The sequence below is a fragment of the Mustelus asterias genome, chromosome 12 (genome assembly GCF_964213995.1).
Source record: "Mustelus asterias chromosome 12, sMusAst1.hap1.1, whole genome shotgun sequence".
NCBI classification, from domain to species: Eukaryota; Metazoa; Chordata; class Chondrichthyes; order Carcharhiniformes; family Triakidae; genus Mustelus; species Mustelus asterias.
In genome coordinates this window covers 62,711,155-62,724,818 of record NC_135812.1, presented here as the reverse complement: position 1 = coordinate 62,724,818, position 13,664 = coordinate 62,711,155, and the positions used below count along the sequence as shown (strand labels likewise).

Sequence of the window (13,664 nt, the reverse complement as noted above, 5' to 3'; positions counted from 1 at the left end):
TTTATTGATATTTATTGGTATATGCCAGGCCTGTTTCACCATTACATCTTTTTAAAGTTTATTTATTAGTGTCACAAGTTACATTAACACTGCAATGAAGTTGGTGTGAAAATCCCCTAGCCGTTGCACTCTGGTGTCTGTTCGGGTACACGGAGGGAAAATTTGGCATGGCCAATGCATCTAACCAGCACGTCTTTCGGACTGCGGGAGGAAATCGGAGCAGCTGGAGGAAACCCACGCAGACATAGGGAGAATGTGCAAACTCCACACACAGTGACCCAAGCCAGCAATCGAACCCAGATCCCTGGCACTGTGAGGCTGCAGTGCTAATCAAGCCATGTGGTAATGTGAAACATTGGAAGGACGATGAGGGTTGTTACTGTACCTGGACTATTCCTGTAGGCATACCAACCAAAAAGCATGTACTATGATACAGCACACGAGTCTGTCTAGAAGAGAATCTGCACTGCTGCAGCAAAAATCCTCTCCTTGGAGGCAACAAATGTTTTATTTTTGGATGAAAAGCACATGGCCATAGCAACCAAAGTGAGTCATTACTCATTAGTTGCCTATTCATATGACCAAATGCATTGAATTTGCCAACTCCTGACTCAGTTGCGTTAGTAGCTACATTCAGTTCTGACCTGAATAATATGGAACAATGGTCTGTCATTCCCAGACCTGGATTACTGAAAAAGCTGATTCCTCTTTGATGCAAAGAGCTGCACCTGAATAGGTAAAAATCTACATATCAGGAAGCATTGAGATTATGGAGGACAGGTTGTTGGAGGTGAGCAGCAGGAAGCCTTGGAATCTTCAAAACACTGTAGTACAGTATACTGTCTGCAAAAGCACAAATAATGATTCCAATGTAAAATGAGTTCTGAGTCCTAGCCAACCATGTATTAATTATAGTCGACCTGAAGGGTGAAAGCAGACTATTGCTATGAAATGGAAGGTCCTCTCCCCAGTACAAGTCCATGTTCTGACAAAGCGTCGATGCCAGAAACAACAGCTAGTTGTAAATATCAATCTGTTTAAAGGGGAGGGTATCAGATTTTATGGGGCCTACAAGGATGGGAAATGTGCGTGGGTTGACTTACTTAGGTGGGCTGCAAAATTTCATTTTCCTGATGGTAGGCTGTGATGCGGGAATATAGTCAGTGGTGTGTTTGTGGAATGTGGAGCATTACGCTGGCTTTTGGTGGATTCATACTTGTAATATTTGCATTATTAATATTCAAGATGGAATTGTTTCAATTAAGTCCTAGCTTCAAGATAAATCAGTGGTGCATGAGAATTTTGTTGCACCCAATTCACAATGGTTTTCTTGGTGATATGCACCTGTCGTCAGTTCTGTGCAAGATTTGTGGGTTTCCTTGTTTAACTCTGGCACAAGGGAAAAGTGCAGAAGAATGGAGAGTCGGGGCAGCAGCAGCATCTTGAGATGGACGCACATTTCGGCAGTATTGACACCTCCCTTTAGGCTCCTCATTTTCTTACTTTCACTGACTGTCACTACCAAACCATCCAGGACAAAAGGTCCTTCCCACCTCAATCCTCGAAGCCCCCAATGCCAACTTCTGTCCTCCCCTGGATTCCTCTTTCAGTCCTCCATGTCTCCTTTGAAAGAGGAATCCAGCGGAGGGCTTGACATTGAAAGAGGAATCCAACAGAGGGCTTGACATTGGGACCTTAAAGAATTGAGGTGGGGAGGGCTTTGTGTCCTGGGTGGGTTGGTGGTGGCATTCAGTGAAAGTAAGAAAATGAGGGGCATGAAAGGCAATGTCAATTCTACCCAAATGTGTGTCCATCTCAAGGTGTTGACTGGCAGAGTCCTTGGAGAGCTTTAAGATCACTTACAAAACATGTGTTTTGCATGTGTGCCACTGTACTTGGAATTGTAATTGTGTAGGAATAGGCAAAATTGGTGAAAACAGTTCCAGTTGCAACATTGGGAATGGTACACTGTTGTCAAAATTTGCAAGTGCCCAGGAAAATGAGGCAATATTGCTTCTAAAGCTTGTATTGAAACTGATTGTCTCACACTCACACCTCCTAAAATATATCCAAGTGAAGAGCTGCAGTAAGGTCAAGGTCTCATTTGTGGACACAATAAGAGGCGTTTAGTTAAAGGGTCATTTAAGCTTTGCCCTCACCAACAGTAGACTGGAAGGAGTTGTTCAGCAATCATATGGGAGGTAAATGGACATGCATGGTACCTGCTCTGGTTGCATGGAAAGGTACCTGCAGAGTATACCTGAAAACAGTTTTGGTGGATGAGTGAAGAAAATAGGAGAGGGAGCAGTTCTTTTGGAAAATGGGGAGGGTAGTGGAAATATGTTTAAAGTTGTATGCATGTGGGAAATGTCTGAAGTGAATTGGGTTCTTTTCAGTCAAATCCAGTAAAGAATAGACTTGTCCTGGAATCTGTAGGCGCACCTCAAACATAAAAAAATTTCAAATAATGGATCTGATATGGCTTCTGAAGCACTTTTGGGAAAGTATTTTAATACAAATAGTTACCTGACACATTATGCATTCTATCTTGTGATGGGCCTTTCTTGAAATTTGGACTGTAATCAGAGATGGATTGGTTCTGGATTTGCTCCCGTTCTTTTTAATAATAGACATTTTTCTACTGGATCAAAAGCCTGATTGTTCCATAAAATACTTGATTGCCTGCACCAAAAATAGAATAATTACATTTGTCAGTCTAGTAGACCATATAACTAGCTGCTTCCTTCAAAAAAAAAATATTCTCTCTCTTTCCTTGGCTACAGGAACCTGGGCCAGCTAAAGTGGCAGTGACGGGTTCAGGGATCCCTGATCCAGAGAAGATACCAGATTCACGGTCCAGCCTGTGGCAGGAGGAGCTTCACGGTAGAGATGTGGAGGCAACTCCGAGTTGGCCCCTTGCTGATGGTGGTTCTCATGGAGGACTGTTTTCTTTGAGAGAGGGTAAGTAGAGTTAACAGCTTTCCAGGAAACTTCTTTTGAGAAGTTCTACATTAAACTCCTCAGTGAAGCAAATTTAAATTAACTATGCAGTTTAGTTTAAATGTGATCTACTTACTTGAATATCTCCAGTTTGTATTTACATTATGGAATTATTAGTGTTGAAATAATTTTCATACTTAAACATTAGTTCCTCAGGATAGTGTCCTCGGCCCAACCATTTACAGCTGCTTCATCAAAGACCCTCCCCTCTATCATAAGGTCAGAGTGGGGATGTTTGCTACTGGTTTGTTCACCATTCATGACTCAGATACAGAAGCAGTCCATTCCCATAAGCAGCAAGACCTTGACAACGTTCAGGCTTGGGCTGATAAGTGGCAAGTAACATTCGCTCCACAAAAATTGAGAGGCAATGGCCATCTCCCACTCCCTCTCTCCAGCAAGAGAAAAGTCAGTCATCTCTTGACCCAGCTCCTGACTCCCCAAAGCCTGTCCACCATCTACAGATAATGAGTCAGGTGTGTGGTGGAATACTTTTCACTTGCCTGAATGACTGCAGCTCCAATAATGCTCAAGAAGCTTGAGGGAGTCAGGACCCGGTTCCCCTCTGCAGGATTCCCAGCTTCTGACCTGCTCTTGTAGCCACAGTATTTATATGGCTGTGGCTACAAGTTCATTTTCAGGTCAATGGTAACCCCTAGGATGTTGACAGCGGGAAATTCAGCTATTGTAATGCCATTGAATGTCAAGAGATGGTTGAATTTTCTCTTGCTGCGGAGATGGAGTGGGAAATGGTCATTGCCTCGCAGTTTTTGTGCAGCAAATGTTACTTGCCACTTATCAGCCCAAGCCTGAATATTGTCCAGGTCCTGCTGTATATGGGAACAAACTGCTTCTGTATCTCAATTGTCGTGGTTGGTGAACAAATCAGCAGCAAACATCCCCACTCTGACCTTATGATGGCAAAGTCTGCTTGATTGGCACCCCGTCCACTACCAATGCACAGTGACAGCAGTGTGTATCATCTACTACAAGGTGCACTGCTGCAACTCACCAAGGCTCCTTTGATAGCACCTTCCAAACCCACAACCTGTACCATCTAGAAGGGCAAGTGCGTCAGACGGATGGGAACCCCACCACTTGCAAGTTTCTCTTCAAGCCACGCACCATCCCTACTTAGATCTATGTTGCCATTCCTTCACTGCCGCTGGGTTAAAATCCTGGAGCTCCCTCCCTCCCTAATAGCACTGTGGGTATACCTACACCACTTGGACTGCAGCAGTTCAGGAAGGCAACTCACCACCACTTTGAGGGCAATTGGGAACATGCAATACATGCTGACCTAGCCAGAGATGCCCACATCCCATGAAAGAATAGAAAATAGGGGCAGGAGTAGGCTGTTTGAGCCTGCTCCAGTATTTATTATGATCTTGGCTGATCATCAAGTGCATTGATCCAATCATCCCTTCCAAATCTTTTGATTCCTCCTTTGCCCCAAAAGCTATATACAATGTTTTGCTCTCAGTGGTTTGCTGTGGTAGTGAATTTCACAGGCTGTGAAGAAATTTCTCTTCATCTCAGACCTAAAAGGTACCCTGTAGACTATGACCCCTGGTTCTGGACTACCCCACCATTGAGAACATTCTTCCTGCATCTACTCTATCTCGTCCTGTTAGAATTTTATAGGTTTCTATTCTTCTGAACTCCTGCAAATATAATCCTAACCGACTCAATCTCTCTCCATACATCAGCCCTGCCATCCCAGGAATCAGTCTGGTAAACCAATACACTCCCTCTATAGCAAGAACATCCTTCCTCAATTAAGGAGACCAAATGCACACAATATTCCATGTATAATTGCAGCAAGACATACCTGCTCCTGTACTGGAAACTTCTCACTATGAAGGCCAACATACCATTTGCCGCATTCACTGCCTGCTGCATCTACCTGCGTGCTTACCTTCAGCGATTGGTGTACGAAGACACCCAGGTCTCGTTGCACATTCCTCCCTCTCAATTTATATCCATTCGGATAATCTGTCTTCCTGTTTTTGCTAATGAATAACCTCTCATTTATCCATAGTATACTGCATTTACCCACTCAATCAGCTTGTCCAAATCTCACTAAAGCATTTCCTCATAGCAAACCCTCTCCCTATCTTTGTGTCATCTACAAACTTGGTGATATTACATTTAGTTCCCTCTTTTGAATCATTAATATATATATTGTGAATAGCTGGGGTCCTAGCACCAATCCCTGTGGCATTTTATTCATATGTTAGGAACAAAAGAGTTGTCAGGGAAAGAGTCGGACCCCTCTGGGACAAAGGAGGGGAATTATGCTCAGAACCCAAGGGAATAGGGGAGATCCTAAATGAATACTTTGCATCGGTATTCACAGAGGAGAGGGACTTGTTGACTGGGAGTGTCTCAGAGGGAGGTGTTGACCCGTTAGAGAGAATCTCCATTATAAGGGAGGAAGTGTTAGGTTTTTTAGGTAACATTAAAACTGACAAATCCCCAGGGCCTGATGGCATCTATCCTAGACTGCTCAGGGAGACGAGATGTAATTGCTGGGCCTCTGACGGAAATCTTTGTCTCTTCGAGGATGGAGGATAGTGAATGTGGTACCGTTATTTAAGAAGGGTAGCAGGGATAACCCGGGTAATTATAGGCCAGTGAGCTTGACGTCCGTGGTCGGGAAGTTGTTGGAGAGGATTCTTAGAGACAGGATGTATGGGCATTTAGAACGGAACAATCTCATTAGTGACAGACAGCATGGTTTTGTAAGAGGGAGGTCGTACCTTACAGATTTGGTGGAGTTTTTTGAGGAAGTGACAAAAACGGTTGACGAAGGAAGGGCCATGGATGTCGTCTATATGGATTTCAGTAAGGCATTTGATAAAGTCCCTCATGGCAGGTTGGTTAAGAAGGTTAAGGCTCATGGGATACAAGGAGAGGTGGCTAGATGGGTAGAAAACTGGCTTGGCCACAGGAGACAGAGGGTAGCAGTCGAAGGGTCTTTTTCCGGCTGGAGGTCTGTGACCAGTGGTGTTCCGCAGGGCTCTGTACTGGGGCCTCTGCTATTTGTGATATATATAAATGATTTGGAAGAAGGTATAACTGGTGTTATCAGCAAGTTTGCGGATGACACGAAGATGGCTGGACTTGCGGATAGCGATGAACATTGTCGGACAATACAGCAGGATATAGATAGGCTGGGAAATTGGGCGGAGAAATGGCGGATGGAATTTAATCCGGATAAATGTGAAGTGATGCATTTTGGAAGAACTAATGTAGGGGGGAGTTATACAATAAATGGCAGAGCCATCAAGAGTATAGAAACACAGAGGGACCTAGGTGTGCAAGTCCACAAATCTTTGAAGGTGGCAGCACAGGTGGAGAAGGTGGTGAAGAAGGCATATGGTATGCTAGGACAGGGTATAGAGTATAAAAGCTGGAGTCTGATGTTGCAGCTGTATAGAACGCTGGTTAGGCCACATTTGGAGTACTGCGTCCAGTTCTGGTCACCACACTACCAGAAGGACGTGGCGGCTTTAGAGAGAGTGCAGAGAAGGTTTACCAGGATGTTGCCTGGTATGGAGGGTCTTAGCTATGAGGAGAGATTGGGTAAACTGGGCTTGTTCTCCCTGGAAAGATGGAGAATGAGGGGCGACCTAATAGAGGTGTACAAAATTATGAAGGGTATAGATAGGGTGAACAGTGGGAACCTTTTTCCCAGGTCGGAGGTGACGATCACGAGGGGTCACGGGCTCAAGGTGAGAGGGGCAAGGTATAACTCAGATATCAGAGGGACGTTTTTTACACAGGAGTGGTGGGGGCCTGGAATGCGCTGCCAAGTAGGGTGGTGGAGGCAGACACGCTGGCATCGTTTAAGACTTACCTGGATAGTCACATGAGCAGTCTGGGAATGGAGAGATACAAACGAATGGTCTATTTGGACCAAGGAGCGGCACAGGCTTGGAGGGCCGAAGGGCCTGTTTCCTGTGCTGTACTGTTCTTTGTTCTTTGTTTGTACCCCACTAGTCGCTGCCTGCCGTTTGGAAAAATACCCATTTATTCCTACTCTGTTTTCTGTCTGCTAACCAGTTTTCTATCCACCTTGATACACTTCCCCCAATCTTATGAACTTTATTGTTACATGCTAATCACTTATGGGGGCTTTGTCAAAAACTTTCAGAAAGTCCAAATGAACTACATCCACTGGCTCCCCCTCATCAAGTCTAATTATATCCTCAAAGAATTCCAGCAGATTTGTCAAGCATGATTTTCCTTTGTAAATTCATGCTGACTCTCCAATTCTACCAGTGTTTTCCAAGTGCTCTGCTATAAAATCTTTAATAATGGATTCTAGAATTTTCCCCACGACTGACGTCAGGCTAACTGGTCTATAACTTCCTGTTTTCTATCTACCTTTTTAAGTAGGTTATATTAGCTGCCCTTCAATCTGTGGGAATTGTTCCAGAGTCTCTAGAATCTTGGAAGATGACCGCGAATCTTGGAATGTTTCCATGATTATTAGGGCCACTTGCTTAAGTACTCTGGGGATGTCGATGATTAGGCCCTGGGGATTTATCAACCTTCAATCCCATCAATTTCCCCAACACCATTTCTCTACTAATACTGATTTTCTTCAGTCCTTCCTCTCTCTAAGCCCTGTGTTCCTCAACATTTCTGATGTTATTTGTGTCCTCTCTTGTGATGACAGATCATAGTATGTATTTAGTTTGTCAGCCATTTCTTTGTTCCCCATTATAAATTCCCCTGTTTCTGACTGTAAGGACCCTACATTTGTCTTCACCAATCTTTTTCTCTTCAGATACCTACAGAAACTTTTACAGTCTTTTACAGTGAGCTTGACGTCCGTGGTAGGGAAGTTGTTGGAGAAGATTCTTAGGATATATGCGCATTTAGAACTGAATAATCTCATTAGCGATAGACAGCATGGTTTTGACAAGGGAGGTCATGCCTCACAAATTTGGTTGAGTTTTTGAGGAGGTGACAAAAATGATTGACGAGGGAAGGGCCGTGGATGTCGTCTATGTGGATTTTAGTAAAGCGTTTGACAAGGTCCCTCATGGCAGGCTGGTGCAAAAGGTTAAATCTCACGGGATAAAAGGTGAGCTAGCTAGATGGGTGGAGAACTTGCTTAGCCATAGAAGACAGAGGGTAGCAGTGGAGGGGTCTTTTTCCGGTTGGAGGTCTGTGACTAGTGGTGTTCCGCAGGGCTTTGTACTAGGACCTCTGCTGTTTGTGATATATATAAATGATTTGGAGGAAGATGTAGCTGGTGTGATCAGTAAGTTTGCAGACGATCCAAAGATTGCTGGAGTTTGGGATAGTGATGAACGTTGTCAGAGAATAGAGCAGGATATAGATAGGCTGGAACATTGGGCGGAGAAATTTAATCCAGATAAATGCAAAGTGATGCATTTCGGTAGATCTAATGTAAGGGGGAGCTAAACAATAAATGGCAGAACCATCAGGAGTATAGACACACACAGGGACCTGGGTGTACAAGTCCACAGATCCTTAAAGGTGGCAGCACAGGTGGAGAGGGTGGTGAAGAAGGCATATGGCATGCTTGCCTTTATTGGACGGAGCATAGAATATGAAAGTTGGCATATGATGTTGCAGCTGTATAGAACGATGGTTAGGCCATATTTGGAATACTGCATCCAGTTCTGGTCGCCACACTACCAGAAGGACGTGGAGGCTTTGGAGAGAGTACAGAGGAGGTTTACCAGGATGTTGCCTGGTATGGAGGGTCTTGGCTATGAGGAGAGATTGGGTAAACTGGGGTTGTTCTCCCTGGAAAGACGGAGAGTGAGGGGCGACCTAATAGAGGTGTATACAATTATGAAGGGCATAGATAGAGTGAATAATGGGAAGCTTTTTCCCAGGTCGGGGGTGACGAACACAAGCGGTCACGGGTTCAAGGTGAGGGGGGCAAGGTTCAACACAGATGTCAGGGGGACGTATTTTACACAGAGGGTGGTGGGGGCCTGGAATGCACTGCCAAGCAAGGTGATTGAGACAGACACGCTGGGATCGTTTAAGACTTATCTAGATAACCACATGAACAGACTGGGAATAGAGGGATACAAAAGAATGGTTTAGTGGGCACATGAGCGGCGCAGGCTTGGAGGGCCGAAGGGCCTGTTCCTGTGCTGTTTTGTTCTTTGTTCAGTCCGATTTTATGTTCCCCGCAGTCTTACTCTTGTACTCTATTTTCCTCTGCTTATTCATTCCCTTGGACCTCCTGCTGAATTCTAAACTGCTCCCAATATTCAGGTCTGTTCTTTTTTTGGCCAATTTGTATGCCTCTTCCTTGGATCCAGTGCAAATCTAATTTCCCTCATAAGCCATGGTTGACCACCTTTCCTGTTTGTTTTTGCGTCAGATAGGAATAAACGGTTGCAGTTCATGCATGCGTTCTTTGAATGTTTGCCATTCCCTATCCATCATCATTCCTTTAAGTAACATTTCCCCAATCCAGCATAGCCAACTTGCACTTCACACATTGTAGTTTATTTTATTAAGATTCAGAACCTTAGTTTCATTCTATCATATGGTCACTCATCACCAAGTGGGCTCGCACCACTAGATTGTCATAATTTTTTTAAGATTGTTTAAAATACTCTTCAAATCAGATCTTGCAGCAATAACTTTTTTTCACTTGAATGCAGTTTGTGCTCACAGGAATTGAAATGTTGTCAACTGTGCACTTGCTTTCTCCCCAGAGCTCTTGGAGAGTCTGAATTTAATCCTTCTATTATTGCTGAAATCATTCACCATTTACCAATTTACAATCAGGTGGTCCAAAAATCCTTCAGACGTTTTGGTCAGTTGAGCCCATTCACAATTGAGAGCAATACGCCTTCTTATTGTTTGGTATTTTGACATGGAATTCAATGCATCCAGCATTTTGGTAATGGCCTTTCAATGTCCACAAGGTTTTAATATTCCTTTATCCCTTGACATCTAGTTCTTCATTATGTATGTATTTGCAATTAATCCAGTTAGATCAATGTACAGAATTAAAATTTCCTTTGCTACTTCCTCTTTATGAATGGACTAATATTTTAGAATGTCAATATTAGAGGACAGTCTACATATGCAAGGTCATAATCAAAGACACCACAAGTCCAAATACCCATTGCTCATTATTTCATGCACATTATATAACTCACTTTATTTTGTTTTGAAAAATATTAGAATCATCTCAAAATATAATGTCCTGTTTCAATGACAGTGCATGCTGAAGGAGCTACATATTGCAGAGTGCATTCCCAATGTGCTGGAAATGCAGAGATTCTAGGCAAATGGAAATAATGTGTGTTAGCATATGATGTGCAGTTTACACGGCTATTTTCACAAAATAGTCATTAATTCCTTCACAGCTTCCAAAGCCATTCTATTATTAGTATCCCAACATAAAATATCCATTGTATACAGAGAATATTTGCTGGAGTTGATGCCCTAATATTTTTGTATTCTGCTTTAGAATAAATGCATCTAACATTTGAACCACCCAATTTTTCAGTATAACTTCCCTTCTATCCAAAGTATGAATAGAGTAAAAATCTCCATGGTATCCAGTGTTTTAGAAATGCCATGACTACAGTTTCAAGATGGGTACATCAACAGCTGCTGCATGAATATTGCAGTAAATATTTTTCCTGTTTTATGAGACGGAATTGATTTAGAACAAGTTCAGGTGGATCTTTGGGCTGTTAAACTTCCGGATTTTCAAAGGATTAGTTATTTGTTTAATCACGGTCATGCCTTTTAAGCACTGAATTTAATTTTTTTTTCAAAACAGGTGATGTCCATCCCCTTGATGCTGTTTCTGATCATAGTTCTGTTAATGGAGATGAGGTGGACAGAGGAAGGATGGTTCCTCTTGACCAGCAGAAGCAAGAGGTGCGAGTCCGTTCACCTACCAGCAGTTCTTCCAGCAGGCATGGTATGGAAGCTGGAGGCATACCTCGTTGCCCATCACCCGTGTATAGCGATCCTTTTCCATCTGCTAGCAGCCTGCTATCCAATGGATCGCACATCAGTGGATCAATGAGCTCTTTGGATTCGGAAGCAAGTGGAAGTACAGTAACAAGTACGGACAGTCACCATGCTGAAGCTATGACCAGCAGAGCCGACCATCCACGAGTCAGAGAATTTTATGAAGCTGATCTCCGAAAAGTGGGAAAACGGACGCGAATAAGAAGTCCAGAGAGAGGCGAGGCACAGCAAGCGACTGGACAAGAAGGAAGGTACTGATGATACTTTCTTCATTTGTAGTGCTTCACGTGTAATTTTGTATAATAATTGGAGAAGCTGGCTGTAAACCTTGCTGCCTCTCAACCTCTTTCCCTATTTCAAGACCCACCTTAAAACATCCATTCCTGACCAAACTTTCAATCATCCCTGATGATACCTTTGACTTTGGCTTGGTGCCAGCTTATGTTTTGACTTCCATGAAATGCCTTGTTTTTATATTCATTTATGGGATCTGGGTGTCACTGGTTAGGCAAGCATTTATTGCCTATCCCTAGCTGCCCTTGAGAAGGTGGTGATGAAGCTGCCTCCTTGAACTGCTGCAGTCCCTGAGATGTAGGTACACCCACAATGCTGTTAGGGAGAGCGTTCCAGGATTTTGACCCAGCGACAGTGAAGGAATGGCGATATATTTCCCAAGTCAGGATGGTGAGTGACTTGGATGGAACCTACAGATGGTGGTGTTCCCAGGTATCTGCTGCTCTTGTCCTTCTAGATGGTTGTGGGTTTGGGAAGTGCTGCCTAAGGAATCTTGGTGAATTTCTGCAGTACATCTTATAGATGGTACATACGGCTGCCAATGTTTGTCGGTGGAGGAGGTATTGAATGTTTGTGGAAGGAGTAGCAATCAAGCGGACTGCTCTGTCCTGGACAGTGATAAGCTTATTGTGTTGTTGGAGCTGCACTCATCTCAGCAAGTGGAAAGTACTTCATTGCACCCCTGACTTTGTGCCTTGCGGACAGACTTTGGGGAGTCAGGAGGTGAGTACTTGCCGCGGGGTTCCTAGCCTTTGACCTGCTCTGGTAGCCACAGTATTTACATGGCTAGTCCAATTCAGTTTCTTGTCAATGGTAACCCACAGGATGTTGGTAGTGGGTTTCAATGATGGTAATGACATTGAATATCAAGGGGCGATAGTTAGATCCTCTCTTGTTGCAAATGGTTATTGCCTGGCATTTGTGGGGTGTGAATGTTACTTGCCATTTGTCAGCCCCAGCCTGGATATTGTGCAGGTCTTCATGCATCTGGACATAAACTGCTTCAGTATCTGAGGAGTTGTGAATGATACTCAACATTGTGTAGTCATCAGCAAACATCCCCACTTCTGACCGTACGATGGAAAGAAGGCCATTGATGAAACAGCTGAAGATAGTTAGGTCAAGGACAATGCCCTGAAGAACTCCTGCAGAGATGTCCTGGAGCTAAGGTGATTGCCCTCCAATTACCACAACCATCTTCCTCTGTGCCAGGTATGACTCCAACCCATTGACTCCCATTTTGCTAGGGCTCCTTGATGTCGCACTCGGTGAAATGCTGCCCCTTGATGTCAAGGCCAGTCAGTCCTGCCTCACCTCTGGAATTTGGTTCTTGTGTGTATATTTGAACCAAGGCTGCAGTGATGCCGGGAGCTGAGTGACCCTGTCTGAACCTAAGCTGAGCATCCATGAGCAGGTTATTGCTGAGTAAGTGCCGCTTGATAGTGCTGTTGTTGACCCTTAGTGTCACTTTATTGATGGCTGAGAGTAAACTGATGGGGTGGTAAATAAAAGCTATTGTCATTTCGTACTTCACTGCTCAGTAATTTAGCAAGTGGTGTATTCAGGCACTGCACCCCTTAATGAGTAGTATTGACTTGTTTTAATAACTGAGCATAATAGCTTTTTCATTTCTAATTTTAGATTCTGTTATTTTTAAACTCTCCTTCATTTGCTTATCCTCTTCTAAAAGTGCATCATTAATTACCATTCTGTTCCTTCACTGTAAACAGATATGTTAATTTGGTGTTGTGATACTGAGTGTTACTGCCATAGGTTTCGGCCAAGTACTGATTAAATCCAGTCCGTGTTCAAATTTTATTTGAGCTGATTGCGGGAACTATTGAGCAGAGATTGAAGTGACTTTGCATGGGTGATGTATAGTTGCATCTTGGTAGTTCCAATGGTTGGTTATACCGGGGCTGCAGCTGTCTGGAAGCAGGTCATTTGCCCACTTTCTTAGCAGCATGGGCATCACGGCCAGCTGGAACTAAGATCTGAAGAAGAGATGATTTACATAAGTAAAAATTATATAAGACATATGGCAGTGCAGACTGTCAGCAGCTGGTGCTTTCATGTGGGTCTAGAACCTAATGGGAACCTGCTGGGGATATATAAATAGATAGCTGAGAGTGGTAATTGTGCTTTGAGATGATTAGTTAGCTAATCTAGGACTCCGGGGAAAACAGGTGGTTGGGTTATCTGAAAATTTCCTTAAAACTAAAGGACAACTGAATTTTGATCCCAAAATGAAGTTATTTTCTATTACCAATTTGGCATTCTTACTTTTGCTCCACCCTTTTGATAACCCTTAGTCACTGTTCTCACTTATTCGGGCTCAAAGAAACAGGCACTTCAGCATTATGCCATTA

The 13,664-nt window shown here is 43.5% G+C and overlaps 1 protein-coding gene across 3 annotated transcripts in view; it reads left to right on the top strand.

Annotated features, from left to right (window-relative positions):
* The window catches only part of mpripb (myosin phosphatase Rho interacting protein b), a 401,247-nt gene that overhangs the window by 195,456 nt on the left and 192,127 nt on the right, over nt 1-13,664 (top strand). For all 3 annotated transcript variants that reach the window (XM_078225341.1, XM_078225339.1, XM_078225340.1), the window contains exons 6-7: nt 2,784-2,961; nt 10,805-11,252. In XM_078225341.1, coding sequence (XP_078081467.1) covers nt 2,784-2,961; nt 10,805-11,252 — 626 coding nt within the window. The remainder of the gene's footprint in view (nt 1-2,783; nt 2,962-10,804; nt 11,253-13,664) is intronic.